The 18,506-nt window shown below is 51.3% G+C and overlaps 1 protein-coding gene across 1 annotated transcript in view; it reads right to left on the bottom strand.

Annotated features, from left to right (window-relative positions):
- Positions 1-18,506, bottom strand: part of PTPRT (protein tyrosine phosphatase receptor type T) — a 337,632-nt gene that overhangs the window by 46,837 nt on the left and 272,289 nt on the right. The window contains exons 15-18 of the mRNA XM_081832270.1: positions 10,972-11,008; positions 9,489-9,586; positions 6,323-6,439; positions 2,167-2,321 (exon numbers count right to left, since the gene is read on the bottom strand). Of these exons, the coding sequence (XP_081688396.1) occupies positions 2,167-2,321; positions 6,323-6,439; positions 9,489-9,586; positions 10,972-11,008 (407 nt within the window). The remainder of the gene's footprint in view (positions 1-2,166; positions 2,322-6,322; positions 6,440-9,488; positions 9,587-10,971; positions 11,009-18,506) is intronic.

The following is an 18,506-nucleotide window of genomic DNA, read 5'->3' as shown; positions in this document are numbered from 1 at the left end:
CAGCTTTCTCTTCTGTAAAATGGGAGAGCAATGCTTGCACTGGGGGCTCTTTTAGCAGAACCTGCTTACTTTTATTGTCCTCATTTAGCAAGGATTCACTTAATGCTTACAAAGTACCAGACATTGTTCTAAGTGCTTTTACAAACATTACCTATTGACTCCCTTGCGAGGTGGTTGGGAAGTTTCTCACCCCATTTTACAGGTGAGAAAAGCGAGACCCCGGGGTCTAGGAGGGAGCACAAACAGCCACTCATTGGCGTCTTCCTGAAGTCTCCTCCTCCATCTGTGTTAGGGGAAACAAGCATCCTGACCTGGTTTTGAATCTTGGATCCACCATGGGTGAACAACCTGCCTGGTGCCCATAAACCTCACACATATAACCTGCCCCCCTGCCGGGTTCTCTTGAGGACTTGAGCTCTATTTCAGCCTCACATAACAACTGAGCTTATCATACTTGGGGTCAGACCCATGGAACCCAATCCCGGCTTAACCACTTACTAGCTGTGTGACCTTGGGTAAACGACTTAACCTTTCTGGGTTTCAGTAACCGCAACCATGAAATGAGGCTGATGATAATAAATAGACCCACCCTGTAGCATTGCGAGCACAATACATGTACATTGCACGAAATGATGCTGAAAGAGCCCAGTGCATGTAAATTACCTAGCCCTATGCCTAGCTGTGTTGCAATTTCTCAGTAAATTGTAGCTACTTATATTCAACAAGTATTTATTGAGCACCCAGTATGCACTAGATGCTGGGATTGGGAGTGGGGATATGAAGATAAGCAGACATGGTTTCTGCTCTGAAGAACTAACAGTCTAGGGAGTGGACCAGTATTAGAGGCAGAGAACAGTAGCGTTTTTAAGTGTTTATTAGATGTCAGGACTTCTCCTAGGCGCCGAGTATATGGCAGCCAGCACATTTCATCTTCAGAATGGTCCCAGGAGTGGGGACCACTGTGCCAGGCGTGTTAGGCGGACTGGCTCTGGAGGAAAGACATAGAGCCATCGTGCAAAGAGAGCCTAATAAATCGTCCCCCTTCCTCCCTTACTCCAGAGCAGAGGAAGGGAGACAATTTATCTGGCTGCTCTCTGGGACACAGGACTTGGGGGCTAACGTTCTACTGTCCTTGAACTGTCATGAGTTATAAAGCAGAGGATATATGCAAAATGCTTAGAGAGTCCAGGGCTGATGGCGACTATTACCTCCCAACCCTCAGTGACCTCCTCTGTGAAATGGGGTCTCTAATTCCCACCTGCTCCCGTGGGGAGGGTAAATGGATGCCGAGTGACAAGGGGCTGGCCCTGAGATGCCTGCAGTTTGTGGAGTCCCTCCTTGGCTTCACTCAAGACCTTGACTGACATGGACACCACCAGGGCAGGCATAAGTCAAGAACACACAGGGTCTGAAAAGCTGGGCTCGGCCCAAGGTCACACTGGAAGAGGGAGGCAGGAGTGTGTGGGCCAGCTAGCCTTCAGGTCTGGTCCAATTCTTAATGCCCTTGACACGACACTTCATCTCCGTTTAGGAGGATTGGAAGATGTGCCAGTCATTCCCCATGTGACTTTCTAGGTCAGAGCTGAAAATACCTCTTCTCCATAATAAGGTGAAGCCTGGCGCTGTCCATTTACTCTCGGTTAAGGACCCTGCAGGCCAGCAATTGAGTTTTAAAATAACAGAACTGAAGAGCAGCACACTTCCACGGAGGTGCCCTGCTGCCATGGCAAGCGGCCGAGGGAAAGCGACTGGAGAAAAGCCTGTCAACTCCCAGCGCTGCTGGCTTACACCTGCGTGACCCGAGCAAAGGGCCCACCTTCTCAGCACCTCGATGTTCTCATCTGTAGAATGGGAAGGATGCTAACGCCCACCCCTCCAGGCTGCATGAGGAGTGTGCCAAGTGCACACGTAACAGACGCCGCCAGTGTGAGCCCACGTCCCCAGGGGGCTTTACTATTTCAGGGCAATAGTAATGATACCCACTGGTACTGCTGCTATTACTTTGCTGTTGCTGTCCCAAGCAGACCTTGGGACCTGGGCTGAACTTGGGGACAGGCAGGGCAGTCCTGAAGGCAAAGAAGAAAGGCCACTGGAAGGGCTGCGTCTCCCTCCCTGAGAGCAGCCCTGCAGAAGCAGCCTTGTTTGGAGCTGGAGGCCGTCGCTTACCTGCAGTGGACCACGATGGGCCCGGCCTCGGGGGGGTTCAGGAACTTGACCTGGCGCACGAAGCCCAGGAGGCCAGTGGCATAGCAGGGGACGCCGTGGTCGGGCCAGCTGGTGAAGTGGAACAGGCGGAGCTCCCGGATCTCGTGGTAGCCTTTCTGAGGAGAGAAAGGGCCTCTGTTCCTCCAGCTGTCACCCCCACATGCCCGCCCAGCACCCACAGGGGGCACGGCTGCCGCACGGAGGAACCAGCCTCCCTGCCGTCAGGGAGGACAGGACCCTGCCAGGATGAGCAAGGGCTGCCACACCGGGTGACTCCTGTGATCCGTTGTGTCTGGGAGCCGTGGAAGTAAGTAATGTAGAGGTAGTATGGCTTTGCTGCAGGACTTCTCAGAGCCTTCAGTGGGCTCAGGCACACTCTCCATCCCCAAGGGGGCATTATAACACACCCACAGTGTTTGTCCTTTTGACAAGGGTGTCATAGGACTTCTATTCAGCAGAACAGACTCAGAGAAAGGTTGGTCTTAAACACCAAGTTCAAGTCATTTCCAGTGGAACACAAGGCCTTTCAGTGACTGGGGTCTGCTTCCCTCACTGTCTCCATGGCTTTCAAATTTTAAAAAAAAGTGTCCGACTCCTCTGTTAGATTCTTATTTAGAATTGTAAGACAGGAAACAAACAAAAGCAGAGCTTCTCTGACTGATGGGGGCAGTGGGGCCTGGGGCTCCAGTCCTACCACTCCTCACTGACACCTTGCAGGCGAAGGGCACTTCTCTGCCCAGTCTGTAGTCAGGTGTCACCTCGGAGCCCATGCTTATGTGGTGCGCCTACCCACTTTCTCCTACCTTGCAATCTCCTGCAGATATGCAGAGAGCACCAAGTAGGAAGAGTGTTTGATCATTCTTTCAGTTAAGGAAGAGTCACCGAGGGTTATCTGTGCCAAGCCTTGTGCTAGGCACTGTGAAGGCAGAAACAAAAGCCACAGTCCCTGTCCCTGGAGCAGCTCATGGTCTAGCTGGAGAGGCAGAACTCCTAAGTGGATAATCCTATTAAAGTGCTTAAAGAAGCATCAGGTAACCCCACCTGGGGAAGGAGAAATCAGAGAAGGCTTCCTGGAGGAGGTGATGCATGACCTGAGTCTTGAAATACATTAAGAGTGAAAATAACAGCTAACATTTATTGAGCACACACTGCATGCCTGTTACTCTTCTGAACATTTCAGTGTATTAACTCATTTAATCCTCCTACCAGTCCTTATGTTATCTCTGTTTTACGGATGAGGACATTGAGGCTAAGCCAGGTTAAGGAACACAACCAGGTCACACAACTCATGAGCTGTAACCCAGTCTGGACCCTGGCTGTCGGCCTCCACAGTCTGCACTCCTAGTCACTATGAGACACTGAGGCCTGAGTGTTGCCCAGTGGAAGAGATGGCAGGACTCATAGGCCAAGAGGCAGCCCAGGCCACAGCATGGGGACAGGACTTAGCACGGCACGTGCACAGAATCACAAACAGGGCACCCCCAGGAGGGACTGGGGGAATGCTGGCTGCTAGAAGGCCTCGCATCTCACACCGGGTCTCGCTGGGGAGCTCTGGGGAGGTTGCCCAGAAGGGGAAGGGCATCATCACACTTGTATTTTGGGAGGACTGTGTTGGCTGCTATGTGCAGCCTGGAGTTGAGTGGGTATGTTGGGGGGCAGTGCAGAAGGCCCTGATGGTGCCCTTCCAGATCCCCTTTCCTGGGCCAGGGTCCCCATCCCCAGCTCCTGGGTCTTGGCTGCAGACACCCACAGCTCCCCCCTTCTTCAGAGAATTGCTCAGCCGCCAGGAGCCGCTTCCCCTGGGGGTGGGGGTGGGGGTGGGTAGCTGGCATTCAGGGGCTGACAGGACAGCAGGGTGACCAGCTGACTTGGTGAGTCTGCGCAGGACTGAGGGGTTTCCTGGGACATGGGACTTTTGGTGCTAAAGCCAGGATGGCCCTGGGCAAACCAGGACGTTGCGTGATCCTAATGGAAGAACAGAGGACTCCTTTGCCTCGAGACAGGATCAGCTGTGTGGTGGAGTTCATGACCCAGAGCTCCCATGGGATCCAGCTGGCTTTGGTCTCCAGCTGGGAGCACGCCCTCGCTTGGCTCCTTCTGCTGCCCTGTCCCACCTCCCTCTCTTCCTCCCCTTCTCAGAGCTCCTCCTCCAGCTTCAGCAAGCGCACCCAAAGCCCTGCCTCAGGGTCGGCTTCCCAGAAACCCAAACCGAGATGGGGTGAGACCAGAGGCAGAGAGCCCCATAGGAAGCTGGGGCAGGAGTCCGGGTGGGAGTGAACAAAGGCCCAGATGAAGGACCTCATGGACGAGCTGAAATAGCAGAAGAGGAAACAGCTTCAGGAACACTCAGTTTTTCATTCCATTCTCCAGGTCAGCTCAGCCCCGGGAAGCCCTTGTTTGAGCCCTCACCACCTCCACTGCGGTCATGGATCAGGGGTCCTCCCTCCCTGATGGGACTGTGCTCTCTTCGAGGGCGGACACCACTTTCTGCTTATTGTTTCTGGATCCCCAGCTCAGGAACCGATTTTGAGCTAATGACCTGGGCAGTGTTTGCCGAGCGCCTGCCTGCAGTTCTCTAAGGCCTCCCTGCTCAGGTGTGGGGCCCAGGATGGGTCCCCACGTCGCCACTACTCATCTCACTCCCTGGACTAACTGCATACATGCCAGACGGGATGGGGGCCCTACCAGGTCCTCTTCTGTGGCCTCTGTCCCTGGGCCTCAGCTGTAGGAGTGCTGGCTGCTAGTGACTCCCCTTTTCTGGAGAGGTGCCCTCAGCTGACAGGACCCAACTTGGGCCGGAGGTGCCCTCTCAGTGGCTGGTCCACAGTCAGTGAGCTGATCGAGGCAAGGGGGCCAAGTCTGTGGTGCAGGTCCTGCTCTGGTAGCCCCCATGGATCAGGCCTAGGTTAGACTCTGCTGAAGACTCTGTCCTTGCTCAGGTCCCTCCCCTTCTCTCTCCTGTTTCCCTCCCTCTCCTATAAGTTTCTCTTGAGAGTGGTCCCTGGATACACCATATGCACCCAAATCCTCGTCTCAGGCTCTGCTTCTAAGGAACCCAACCTAAGGCCGTGTCGATGTACCTGTTGTCATGGAGAAGTGCCCTTCTCTCCTGGCTCTTCACCTGAGTCTGCAGATGCAGGCCTTTAGGAGCACCTGGCTTGGAGAGGGGGCTACCAGGAGCAGTGTGCCCCATATCAACCTTGCAGCTGGGCAACTCTGGACAACTGACACACGTGCTCGGTGCCTAATTTTCTTAGGGAGTAAGATGGGAGTAATAATAGTACCTCCCTCAAGAGGTTGTTGGATTGAGTGAGTTCATGTATGCAATGAAAAGCACCTGCTTTAGTAATTGCTCAATAAATGTTAGCTATCATTATAATAGGAATTAAATGATAAATCTAATTTGCAATCTCGTTCCTGCTCATCAAGCCCCTGCCGGCCTCCTTTCAATGCCTAGACCAGCACTTCTCAATCCTGACATCATGGACATTTTGGGCTAGATAATCCTTTGTTGTTGGGGCCTGGGGTGTCCTGTGCATTGCGGGGTGTTCATTAGCATCCCTGGCCTCCATCCACAGATGCCAGCAGCACCCTCCATCCTCAAGTTTGGTAACTAAAAATGTCCCTAGACATCGCCAAACTTTCCCTGTGGGACAAAATCACCACCAGCTGAGAACCACAGGCCTAGAACATGTTGCAATCTTCTTTCCCCGTGACTCTGCATACTTCTTTCTTTCTGCCTGGCATAGGGTTCCTCCCGCTCTTCCCTCAGCTGGCTCCTTCTCATCCATCACTGTCTGCCTAAATGCCTCTTCCTCCAGGAAGCCTTCTCTGACCACCTCATCTTGCTGTCTGCACTCGTGGCAGGTTTCTTCCATGGCTTTTATCACCATGTGGCATCAGTCCATTTATTTGTCTGTTGAATTGTTTGTCCCTCCCGCTAGAGGGGGTAGGGAATCCTCTGGGGCAGGATCCACATCCAACTTGACTGCTGATCTGTCCCTGGAGCCAGGCACAGGGTGGGCACAGAGCAGACCCTTGCTCAGCGAGTGCGCTGAATGAACGAACAGCTGGCTTGCCCAGGGCACAGGCTGCCTGCAGCCATGGGGAAGCTTACCTTCTGGACGGTGAAGGTGCGTATGACGTACTCCGCCAGGGGCTCTGTCTCAATCAGGCTGACTTTAATGTCCCCGTAGACCTCCGTGTCATCCGGCCAGTATCGCACACACTTCACCTGTGAGGAAGGGCAGAGACAAGGACGGATGAGTGCGTGGCCGAGCGTGAGCAGCCGCCTCGTCCGGCCTTCCTGCTCCGATATACCCGAGGGCGATTTGGGTGGAATTTCGGTCCAAGGGGTTGTCAGCTGGCTGGGGACTGGCCAACTGCACAGGGCCACGCCCACTCCCAAAGGCCCTGGAGCCGTTAGGAATAATGGTAGTACCTTCTTTGGCAGAGCTCCTTAAAATCTCCAAGTCCATTATCATACTAGGTGAGCGAATCAATCAAGGTGAGACAGGCAGCTGGTGTTACCCCATTTACAGATGGAAACAAAGCTCGAGTTTGGAGGTCAGATACCTGGTCCCAGGTCACGGGGCCAGTTTTCTACCTCTGGCTGAGCCCTTTTTCTGCTAGATCAGGTGGGGCAGTGGGGCGGCGTCAGCGGAGCAGAGATGAGAATAAAAGTGGGAAGCAGTGAGGGGGTGGAAGCAGAGGGGTTGGGGAGAGGGCCATTACTATCCAGAGGTGGTGACTGGGGGCTGGAAGGAGAAAGGCTCTCGGTTGGGAGAAGGATGCAAGGAGCGGGACTAAAAGGGAAGAGTCTGCACAACGGCTCTCTGCCCGGGCGGTGGGTGCAGATGCTGGTGACAAGCCAGTCCCACACTGGACTCTAGGTCACATTCCGAGGGAGGAAAAAGAGATCATCGTTTTCCCCTAAAAAGAACAAAAGCATTACCATTCCGGGGGACGCCGCGCGGGCTAGAGTGGCATTTCCCACAGTGTGTTCCGCTGGGTGCTAATAGGTGTTAGGTAAAAAAAAAAACAAGAAACAAAAAAAACAAACAAACAAAAAGGTTTTGTGGTCAAATGAGTTTGGGAAATGCTGGATTAAACAAAGTTAAACAGGCCGCTCTGCTACAAGACTCCTCAGCTCGTTGAACGTGCTAACGCTAATGTGTTTTCGACTCTCCGAGAGGGGCAAAAAGGACACAGCATTTCCCAAACGTATTTAACCATGGAACCCTCTTCTCACTAGGCATCCTGCAGACTAGCATCCCATGGAACCCACTTAGGGAAACGCTGGTATAGCACAACAGGCTTGGCAGGCAAGCGGATGCATTGCTTGGTTCTAACGCTCAGCAGCTGTGAAGCTTCCAAAAAGTGCTGAAATCTCTCTGAGGCTCAACTTCCTATTAATACGGATAGCTAACGCTCACTGACAGCTTACGGTATCTCACACTGCTTGCTAAGTGTTCTACTAATTCCTTACCTGTATTATTTTAATCGCTTATCACTACAACCTTTACAGATATGATTATCACCCCGTTTTATGGATGAGGAATCAGAAGCATTGAGAGGCTAAGAAAATTGTCCAAGGTCACAAAGGGATGGAGCCAGGATGCAAAGCCAGGCCACCCAAATAATTACCATAAACACTGCCTCGTGCAGTTGTTGGAATCAAAATGAAGTAATGCACAGGGAGCGTCAGGCACGGTGTTTGGCTCCTAGCAGGAGTTCCGTCAAGAGACTGCTCCCCTGTTCCCTCCCCAAATCCAAATTAGATTCATGAACTGTCCATCGAGGGACTCTGTCTCCAAGATGGGATATGTTATAGAACGGGCTGGAATTTGCCTCTGAATTCTTAAATCCTAGCCTGGCCTTTTTGTCCACAGTAGCTGCTCCCTGGGCCTGGGTCCTTGGGGAGCAGTTGTGAGTGGAGGGGCCACGACACTAGCATGAGAGTTAAGAGTCAGAGATCGTGGCCAGGCTCTGGCTGGAGGACTAAGGGGTAGACGCTCCAGCCCCTCGGGGTCTGTTTCCTCATCTGTAAAGCTGGGGAGGGGATGAGGTGAGAGTGAGCTCAAGGATAAAGTCTCTCTTGGCCCTAGAACCCTGTGAGGCCACGAGATGTCCACAGCCCTTTCCTGGATTATGATGACAGCCCAGATTCTCTCTTTCCCATGATCTTGGAGGCCAGGACTCTTTATTTTAATGGGTTATCTGGTTCTTTGCCAAAACAAAAACTTACCTGCCCACTCTTCGGTTAGTTCCTATGGTAAGTAGAGAAGCCCTCTTCCTTCTAGTGTTGTGCACCCTGCCTTTCAACCCAGCAGCCCACCCACCCACATGCCACAGTTTACCAAGTGAGCAAAAGCAAGCTGGGCATAGCAGTCCCATTTCCAAGCCCTAGGAGTAGCTAAGGACGACGTAGGAGAGAGTCGAGATAGAGCAGAGCAGGAGACCAAGGCCTGAACCCTGAGGAATATCAAGGTTTAGAGGTAAGGGAGCAAAGGGTCAGATGCTCTGAGAGGCTGAGTTCGATGAGAAGAAAGAAGTGGCGGTTGGATTCATCAGCATGAAGGATGCTGGTGATACTGACTGTCTCACTATGGGTGGGATGGAGAGGGGAGAAGAGAACTGGAGTGCAGAAACAGAGCCTGTGTGTGAGTCTTTAGAGTCTGGCAGAAAAGTAAGGACAAGAGAATCCTTTTTGTTTGCCTGTTTTGTATTTTCAGGGGGAAGGTACTCAGGATGTTCCGTATGTTCAGGGGAATAATCTAGCAATGAGAAAAAGAGTTTCGAGTGAGAGGGAAAATGAGACAATTCTTGCATAGAATCTGTGATACAAGGCACTGGGATTGCCTTTGAAAGGGCAAGAGTCACTTCTTCCATAGAAACAGCAGATAGTCTACCATTTGGGTCCACAAAAACGGCCATGTTTTATGGTTCACCCTGATAATAGAGGGGAAGAATGAGAAGATGGTTGTAGATGCAAGTAGGATTGTGGCTTTGTGGTGTGAAGATGAGCGTTCATGTCTGATGGCTTTCATTTCCCCAAAGGGTATGAGATGACGTCATCAACGGAGCGAGGGTGGAGAAAGGGATGACTCGGAGGGAAAGGCCGCATTCCCCGAATGGGAAGCAGTGGTGAGGATTTCTCCCACGCAGGTTGTTGTGAGGGTGAAGTGTTGAGTGGGGGCACATGCCATAAGGCACAGAACAGAGAGATGCTCAGGAGGGCAGGGCCAGCAACCTCTGTCCAGGTAATTGCGGGAGGGGCTTACCCTGCCCACTTCCACGAGGTTCGTGACCATGACGATGCTGGCCGAGTTCTCCTGCCAGATCATTCTCCAAAAGTCCTTGACAGTCTCCTGCATCGGACCTGCCGACAGAGAAGGTGACAGGGTCAAAGACCACAAGTGCAAGAAGGCAGCCAAGAGGCCACCCCTCCTGGTTGGTCGGTCCAGGCTCAGAACAGGTGAGTGAGAGTGAGGCCAGATGATTCTCGCTGGGACACCTGAGTCACTGAGACCAGGGCCAGAGTATGGAAAAGCAAAGCGGCATTCCAAACTAGCATGGTCTACAGCATCCATGGAAATGTCCACACCCTTTCCTCTTCCCTCTGCTGTCCTCCTGCTCAGAGGCTGTCCCCCAGCCCCACTTGCCCCCCATCCATCACCTTATCGGGACTATATTATGGGTTAATAAAATAGCTTAAGGGAGTTTTCATAAAAATTGGGCTCCAGAACCTCAGTGAGAGACAGGGAGGAAATTGGGGTTGCAGGGGGCGGGGAGGAGGACAGAGAGCTGCCAGGAGCCGGGTGCTCACAGTGCAAACAGTAGAGGCCTGATTTTGAGCTTGACAAACACAAGGAGCATTCCTCTGGAGCCCAAACAGGAGGGAGGGGAAAGAAATGGACAAGGAAAGCGAGATAGGATCTGAGAGTCCAAAGCAATTTCCCTGGAAATTTCTTTCAATGTCCTGGGCCTTCATTGCTTTTACAATTACAAAATACATGTATTTGATATAAAAATCTGAATAGCATTTTTCTGTATATGTATATATATATGTATTTATACATATGCATTTGCTGTAATAAGCAAATTATTATATGCATTTTATATGCATCATTATTATATGCACTTTTGCATGCTCTTAAAGATTCTTACCAAGCATGGTACGTGTTCACTGCATAATTTTTCTATAATATAGAAGTATCACACTTTATTTAAGCAATCTACCAACTGTTGGGCACTTAAGATTTTTCACTTTTTTCCTATTAGAGATAACACTGTGACGAGTATCTTTGTATATGTCACTGTCCACATATGTAATTATCCACAGGATTTCCTCCCCAAAGGGTTCGGGAGGTAGGATCATTTTTAAGCCTCTGATAATGGACTGCCAAGTTGTTTTCCAGAATGGCGGAGTACTTCTCTCTTCTAGGCACACACTCATCAAGGAGATAAGGCACCTAGTTTTGGATGGTGGATCGGCGGCTCTAGTTTTGGATGGTGGATCCTGAGGGCACGTGCCTGAGGCTGAGGCTTTGGGTCTGCCCTGCCTGTGCCATTTCCTAGCGACACCTCCTTCATCTCTCACTCACGTCCCTCCCCCCCGAGAGCTGAATTCATCACCTCCTTCCTTCCCAAACAAATGGACGCTCCCAGGGACCTATGTTTGTGGGACTTTTTTTGCTGGCAGAAGCCCATTCCTCTCTTCCAGTGAAGGGTGAGGCCCCCTTCGAGGAAAAGGGGAGCACTTACCCTGAGTTGCAATGTAGTGCCGAGGTCGATGGTATCCCTGGATGACAGGAGAGAAGCAGAGTGAAGGGCCTCCAGTCAAAGCTCGCAAACACCATAATATTAATAGTTATCCTTTCCAAGACATGCTTTCGTCACAGGCAAAATGAGAACAGCATTAGACACTTCCCAGAGAAGTGGCAAAGATGAAATAAGTAATGTATGGCAAGCCCTTATTAAATCACTAAACGTTAGCTATTAGAGTAGTAACTTGGAAGGGGCCCATACGGGCTTGCCTCAGAAGCAAAACTGGGTGGCTGTTACTTACGCCCATGTACCCAGAAAGAGGTGGAGAAGGAATTGTGGCGTTTCTGTGGGACATAAACCACCAAAAAGTCCTTCCTGGGTCCTGACTGTGCAGAACACTGTGAGTCTCTGTAGGGCACCTGATGCAAGACAACCATTGCATCGCTGGCCCCTTGCATTAGTAACAATTAGAAAAAACTGGGGAAGAATGCCACAGGGCCTCTCTGTGCCACACGGCGGGGCTTGGAATTAGAAGTCCCACTCACCAGGGAGGACCCCGTGCAGCTGTGACTTCGAGGCTGATAAAGCCACTTTCTGATTCAGAGGCCAGTTTCTGATATCCCTGTATATTTCAGTGTCTCAGGAGGCCCTGCCGCATCTGGTGTGGGGTTACTCTGTGCTCCATAACCCTCATCATTGGGGAAGAGGTTGAAGAGAGCCTTCTCTTTTGCCTGGGTATGGCAATACTTGGAGGATCCCCTTTCTAGTTCCAGAGAGGAATTCTATCATACTGGGTAGAGTTCAAGTTTTGGACAAAGATTTGCATTTAGTACATACCACTGGACATGGTATTTATGGAATGAATACATGAGTGAGCAAACGAATGGATGGACAGATACTTTTTCAAACTACAGATGCCAGTTACAGAGCCTGCTGGAGGAGAGGTCACTGACAGCCCTGAAATCCACTTTGCTTTAGGGTTATCCATCTCAGGAGAAAACAAACCCAAACCGTTGATGAATCCCTAGTTTTGTCTCCAATGTTGGTGATCCATCTTTCTATCCTGTTGGCGGGGAGGGGATGAGCTGCCTCCAGGCCCTCTCACTCAGGAAATGAGCCAGAATTACCATCTGTATGGTTTATGGTCAAACAGACGTGGCCTCTCTCCAGTTCTGGATCCACTTTCTGATTCAAAGACTCGTTTTTGAGCCCCCAGTGTATTTCTCCACCTCAGTCTTCCCCTTGCTCCATAAATACCTAGTACGTACCTTCCCATTGCTGGGCATACTCTAGAGGTGCCAGAGTTCACTGTCAGCACCAAGCCAGGGCCGGCGGCGTGGTCAGAACTGCTGGATTAACCACAGTCCCTAGGAATCAACAGCCCCACCTAAATAAACTGTTTGCTAACTTCTTAGTGAAATTATCAGTTTCTTGAGGACAAATATTGCCTCCTCTAAGTTTTAAAAAAAACTTCTATAGACTCTCGCACAGTGTGAGACTCAGAACAAATGTCCAATGAACAAGTGGCGGGGAGCACAGCTAAATAAGGTACGGCTGGAGAAGGTCATGTGCACACACTCTGGACCCGATGGCCTGGGTTTGAATCCTGGCTCTGACCCTTAGGAGCTGTGTGTTCTGGAGCTAACACTTAACCTCCTCGTGCCTCCATTGCTTTTTTGCTGTCAAATGAGGGTACTTAGATTTACAATATAGTGTTTCTATTAAGATTATATGGCAGTTACTATGCGCCAGGCACTGTAGTCTAAGATTTAACATACATGACTTTATCTTATTAGTATTTTATTGGTCATCTGGCAAACATTTATTGGGTGCCTCCCGTGACCGCTTGGGAGATGGTGAGATCAGAAGCCCTTCCCGCCTCACCACTCTGCCCCTAATGCAAAACAGAGCCCCCCTCTGACACACGAGAAGTAGGAAGGGAGGTGAGAGGGACCAGGAGCTCTCTGTTCCTTCAAGTCAAGATGGACAGGGTTTCCCAGGCTTGCAGGAAGAATTAGACACTGGGAATTTTCTTGAGTAGGTTTGGGAACAGAAAATAGTCCCCTAGAGTGTGGAAGGATGTGGTTTCTCAAGCCCACCCTCTTCCATCAGCCGCATCGTCACTCCTAGTTACAGTCCTCGTCCTTCCTGACCCAGGCCACAGCACTGGCCGCTTGCTGGCCTCCCTGCCTCCAGTCCGGTCCCATCTCCCATCTGCTTCTGACCGGAGTGAACTCTGCAGTGCACATCGGATTACATTATTTCCCCACCCAACAGCCTGCAGTGGCTCCCCGCGGTGTGTGCAGTCATGTCCGGATGTTCTAGCTCAGGACTAATCACCCGTCTCTAGCCTCAGTGCCAGATGTCCCTCTCCATGCCCTCCCACGGGCCCTATGTCCCAGCTTTCCGGCACCACACCTCCAATGAGACCTCCCTCCTCCTGAGCAGTCCTGCAGGCTTCTGCATGTGCCCAACAACACATGTAGCACATGAGCTGCAATACGGTTTTCGTACTTGTCTCCCCATGGGCCATGGAGCCCGCACTCAGAGCTGGGGGCAGCTTCCAGCAAAGGCCGGTGGGTGGCATATATGCATAAACGGGTCTCCGAGGTGAGGCTGGGGCACCCTTAATGGAGTTCCCGTTTCCTCCCCTCTGGCAGCATGCCCTGTTCCTACCACTCTTGACCTGGCTCACAGGCCATCTTGCTCTTCTTCAGACACAGGAGTCACGTTTCCATCCAGAGGCCTTCGCACAGGCCATTCCCTGTGCAGGGTGCATCTGCCCCCGCCGAGCTCGGCAGTTTGCTCTCTCACTCCAGCCTGGCTTCCGCTTGGTTGTCAGTCACCTCACAGAGAGCCTCCCCTGACCATCCTGTCGGCCCCTCTCTCATTTCTCCGGTTTACTTTTCTTCAGGGCACTTATCACTCAATGGCAGAATGTTCCTTGTTTATGGACATGCTCACTGTCTGTCTCCGCGGTGGAATGAGAGGGCCGACAGGGCAGGGCTGTATCCGGCTTGCTCGTGGCTATGTCCCCAGCACCGACAAGTCGGCCTGGGCCATCAGCCTTGATAAACGCGTATCGAATGCATGCATGCATGCATGCTGTGGGCCTGTCTGCGCACTGCATGGGAGTCAAGAGGCCCTCTCTGGTCTCCAAGACCCCATCGAGTCCCCAAAGAGAAAACGTTCTAACCACGAGATTCCTCAGCAAAGGAGATAAAAGGAAATGTATTGCTCGACTGGGGCTTTACTGGGGATTTGCCAAGGACTGGTTCAGAAAACTTCCTAACCTTAGAAGAACTTTGAGTTCATTTAAGTCCCACCTACACAGCACACAGATCGACTGCAAACCAGCACCGGGCCTGCCTCCATCCGTCTGTGAGCAATGGGAAAGAGGCTTGCATCCAAAACACATTTATCTCACTCTGAACTTACGCATCTGTTACTTACTGGGGACCCAGATACGATATTTATTTCCAGACTGGTAATTTATAACAGATTCAAGTGGCCAATACATTCTCGGGTGTGCAAACAAACCCGCCAGTGGGATGGTTCAGATGGTAGCAGAACCATGGCCTCTGGAGACACAGACAGGGCTGGCCCCATCCAGCTCATTATCCAAATGGAGTTGTTTTAATGGATCGTCAAGAACCAATTGTGGATAAATGATTCCAGCGTGGGCAGTTAGCTCTTCTGAGAGCAAATGTCCAGGAGGATTTCAGCGGGGGTGGAGAGCAGGGCAAAAGAGTGAGGACCTAGAAAACTATGTAGTGTGTGTCTTGCCAGGAATCCCCAAAAGGACTACAGGAATTTTAAGTTTGCTGGAGCACACAGTAGGCTCAGAAATCATGGGATTCCTCATTCCCCGTTCTGCCCCATATTGATAACAGGGTGCTAGGAGGTGCTTGGTGTCTTCTCCACCGCCCCCCACCCCCCCATGTTCCCGCTTTTCCCTTCTAGACTCTGCTCCGTGCTGTGGGATGGAGGCTGACCTGTATGGACTACATCATGGGGTTCCATGGCTTCTGGTTTCCAGTTGGGTTCAGCCAATGGGGGAGCAGAAGCAGGCCATGGGGAGGCTGGGGTGTATGTCTTCTAGATCTGCCCTCGTCAGGCCACCGAGGTTGGCACTGACTGTCAGAGGCTTCTGTTCCTAACTCGGGAATACTGCACCCCACCCTGTTGGTTTCCCGTAACTTTGTTCCTACCTTGCTAACCCCCTCCCCTGCCCCTCCGTTACTCCCTTTGAGTGAGCCTGTTTCCTGATGGGAGACTGACAGGTATGTTGGTTATCATATTCTGCCGGGGCAGCCTTATTATCCCACTTTACAGATAGCAGAACAAGTAAATAAGATCATAAGGCTAGTAAGCAGAAAGGCCTAGACTCAACAGGCCCAACAACGGCTGAATTCATGACTCTGGTCTCGTGAACTTTTGACTCTAACCACTGAGATCCAGCAGAGACCAATGTCACATATGAAGACAGCATCTTGTAGAGGCTGTTTGGCCTATTTGCACAATCTACTTCTCCAAGAGGGAGAAGGTGGTGGGGTGTCCTTAGTGCACAGAGAACAGGATTCTAGCCATGTAACCTTGAGCAAGGATCTTAACCTCAACCCCTGGTTTCTTATCCTTAGAAGCTTACAGAATGCACCGTAACGACAGAACCTGGCAGGAATGGGAGGTGTTTTTGGTGTTGATGTCACGGAGATTCACCTGCATTTGAAGCAATTTCATTTGTTGCCTGTAATGTACCAAAGTGCCTCTTGGCTCTGACTATAGTCAGATGCTTATGCAACTTTGTTTATCTAGGGAAGCGTCTCTCTAGGAAAGTTAACTTTTGTCGGAGGGTTACCACTCAGATGACAAAAGCTATATATGGCACCTTGGGCTGGCAGACCCCATGTGGGCCTTTGGGGTTGCCACAAGTACTCGGCTGTAGACAAGGTCAAGGGGAAACTGGAAAGAACTAGTTCAGTCTGGTTAACTGCATGCTGAGTCCCCACTATGTGCTGGATGCAAGGTGCTGTCTGGGAGTAGATGGGGAGGGACAGGAGGAAAGGCCCCAGACTGGGAGCTATTCCGGTCTGGTTCCTAGTTTGGTTTTGCTGCTGACCCGATGCATGGCTGTACTAAAGCTCTGTAATCTCTTTAAACTTTTTTTTTGTTTTTTTTTTGGAGAGGTTGAGAGAGAGAGAGAGAGAGAGAGGTGGGGGGAGGGAAAGAAGGAGAGGGAGAGAGACAGAGAGGTGGAGGGAAAGGACAGAGGGAGAGGGAGAGAGAATCCCAAGCAGGCTCCACGCTCAGCACAGAGCCTGACATGGGGCTCCATCTCACAACCCCGATTAGGATCATGACCCGAGCTGAAATCAAGAGATGGATGCTTAACTGATGGAGCCAGCCAGGCGCCCCAAGCTTTGCAATCTCTTTCAACCTCAGCTTCTCTTTCTGAAAAATGGGGATGATTCCCTAACTTGGGGGGTTATTGAGGGGTCTCCATAAACTGACTCCTTTACAAACACCCACCACAGGGCCCAGACATGACTCATTTAGATCCACCGGCTGTTGTCATTGCTTTACTGTTATTATTTAAGCCAGCAGAACACGGTGGGGAAGCCACCCCTGATTCAGACTTCTGCTCCCTCCTCCTCTACATCCTAGCAGTGTGATCCTGGACAAGTTACATAACTAATCAAGAGCCTCAGCTAACTCATCTGGAAATGGGTAGTAACAGCACTTACTTTGTGAGGTTGCGGTACCTAGTTAAGTAATGTTGATACACAAGAGGTGATCTTAGGTTACTATCAGTCCTTCTGGTCTGTTGGACTCTTACTCATTGGCTGAGGCAGCACTGTTTCACCTCTTCCAGGAAGGCTCCCCTGATTACCCAACCCCACCCCAACCAAAGCTTTGGTTTTCCTTTATGTTCACACAGGCCCTGCTCTGTGAGGGTCTCTTTTCTTACCCAACTCCTTCACCAGACGTGAGTCCCTTTTCAGGTCTGCATTTCCAGCACACACTGGAGGACCCACTCAGTGTTTGAGAAATGAATACCAGATGCACAAGGGAGAGGCTAGAGCTGTGATGGGCGGATACTCAAGAGTGCTTTGTCCAGGCTCGAGACAGGCTGCTCTGAACTGGCCATCTCCTTGTGAACTTTCCTGGGAGGGCCACAGGGACAGAGACTGTGTCTACCTTGACTTCCACTGAAACTCCAGCCCCAGGTCCTGACCACGGGAAGGCCCTTTATAAGCCAGGGTCCCGGGGGGGACTCGAAACCACTCTGGGTGTTTCAGACGCAGGGAATTCAGCATGGGGTGATGACATCGGTGACAGGGGAGCTGAGATGCTAACCAGGGGACAGTGGGGTGACGCAGAGATTGGCACCAGGAGGAGACTGTGACTGCCCCTGGAACTAGTGGACGACCGGAGACAGAGAAGCTGCCAGACCCCGGACTGGGGCTGCCGGGCAGAGGCGGGAATTCTGGTGGGTCTGCCTGGTAGAAGCTGGTGCCACAGCTGGGATGCGGCCCCTGCCAGAGCTGCTACCCGAGGAAGTGAGGGAGGAGCCGGACATCAGCTCTCCTTTCGCCCTCCAATCTCCCATCACAGCCCTCCCTGCCGGGATCGGCTTGCCCTCCTTCCTGCCACAACACACACACACTCACGCACACACACTCACAGGTACACTCTATCACACACATACTCAGATAAGCAATGCAAAGCAGAATGGGGAAGGCGGAGAAATAGATCTGAGAGCAAACAGACAAATGACTACCACAAAGCTCAGTAAGTTTTTGTAGAATCAATGAATCATCTGGATCAGCCTAGATTAGGGGGAGTTCAAGCGCACACCATTCCACTTCATAGCCTGTCTACAGAAACACTTGGGTGTCAGAGGGACCAAGGTGATCTCTGCCATTCGTCGAGGCCCCCAGGCTCCTAGCTGAGGTCCTGAGAAGCCTGGCTTGCATGGGTTATGAAAGGACGTCCATTTGTCCCTGGTGGCCATGCTCCCCCTTTGCAGACTCTCTCATTTCCATGGTGAAGCAGCCCCTTTCCTAACTGGGCATCTGAATCCCATATTCTCCTCCCTCGGATCAATCTTACCCTTGGCGATAGATAAATGATCCCGAAGCACCCTTGGCGATAGATAAATGATCCCGAAGCTCAGCTCTGCACTGATCACCTCCATGATCAAAAATTTCCAATAGCGTTCTCTTGCCTCCAGAATCAAGTCCGGCTTTCTAAGTTTGTTCGTAAACCACCGATGATCTAGCTCCAATCTTATTTTCCACTATTCCCATGACATGGTCTCTGCTCTCCTCAACCTGAGCTGCTGCTACATACTCTCGGCTTCCAGGTGCTACATTTTGGTTTGTGCTGTTCTAACTAGAGGCCCATCTTCCCCCTCATTAATTTTAAATTCATCCTGTGCTTGGAGCTTTGGTTCATATCACATTCTGCATTCCTGATGGAAGAAGCGATTTTTTCCTCCCCCACCTCTGAATCCCTGCAGCATTTTATCT

This window comes from Leptonychotes weddellii, chromosome 10, assembly GCF_054177405.1.
Source record: "Leptonychotes weddellii isolate Sample4059 chromosome 10, ASM5417740v2, whole genome shotgun sequence".
Classification (NCBI taxonomy): Eukaryota; Metazoa; Chordata; class Mammalia; order Carnivora; family Phocidae; genus Leptonychotes; species Leptonychotes weddellii.
Note: the sequence above shows the minus strand (reverse complement) of the source record. Positions and strands in the feature narration are given on the sequence as shown.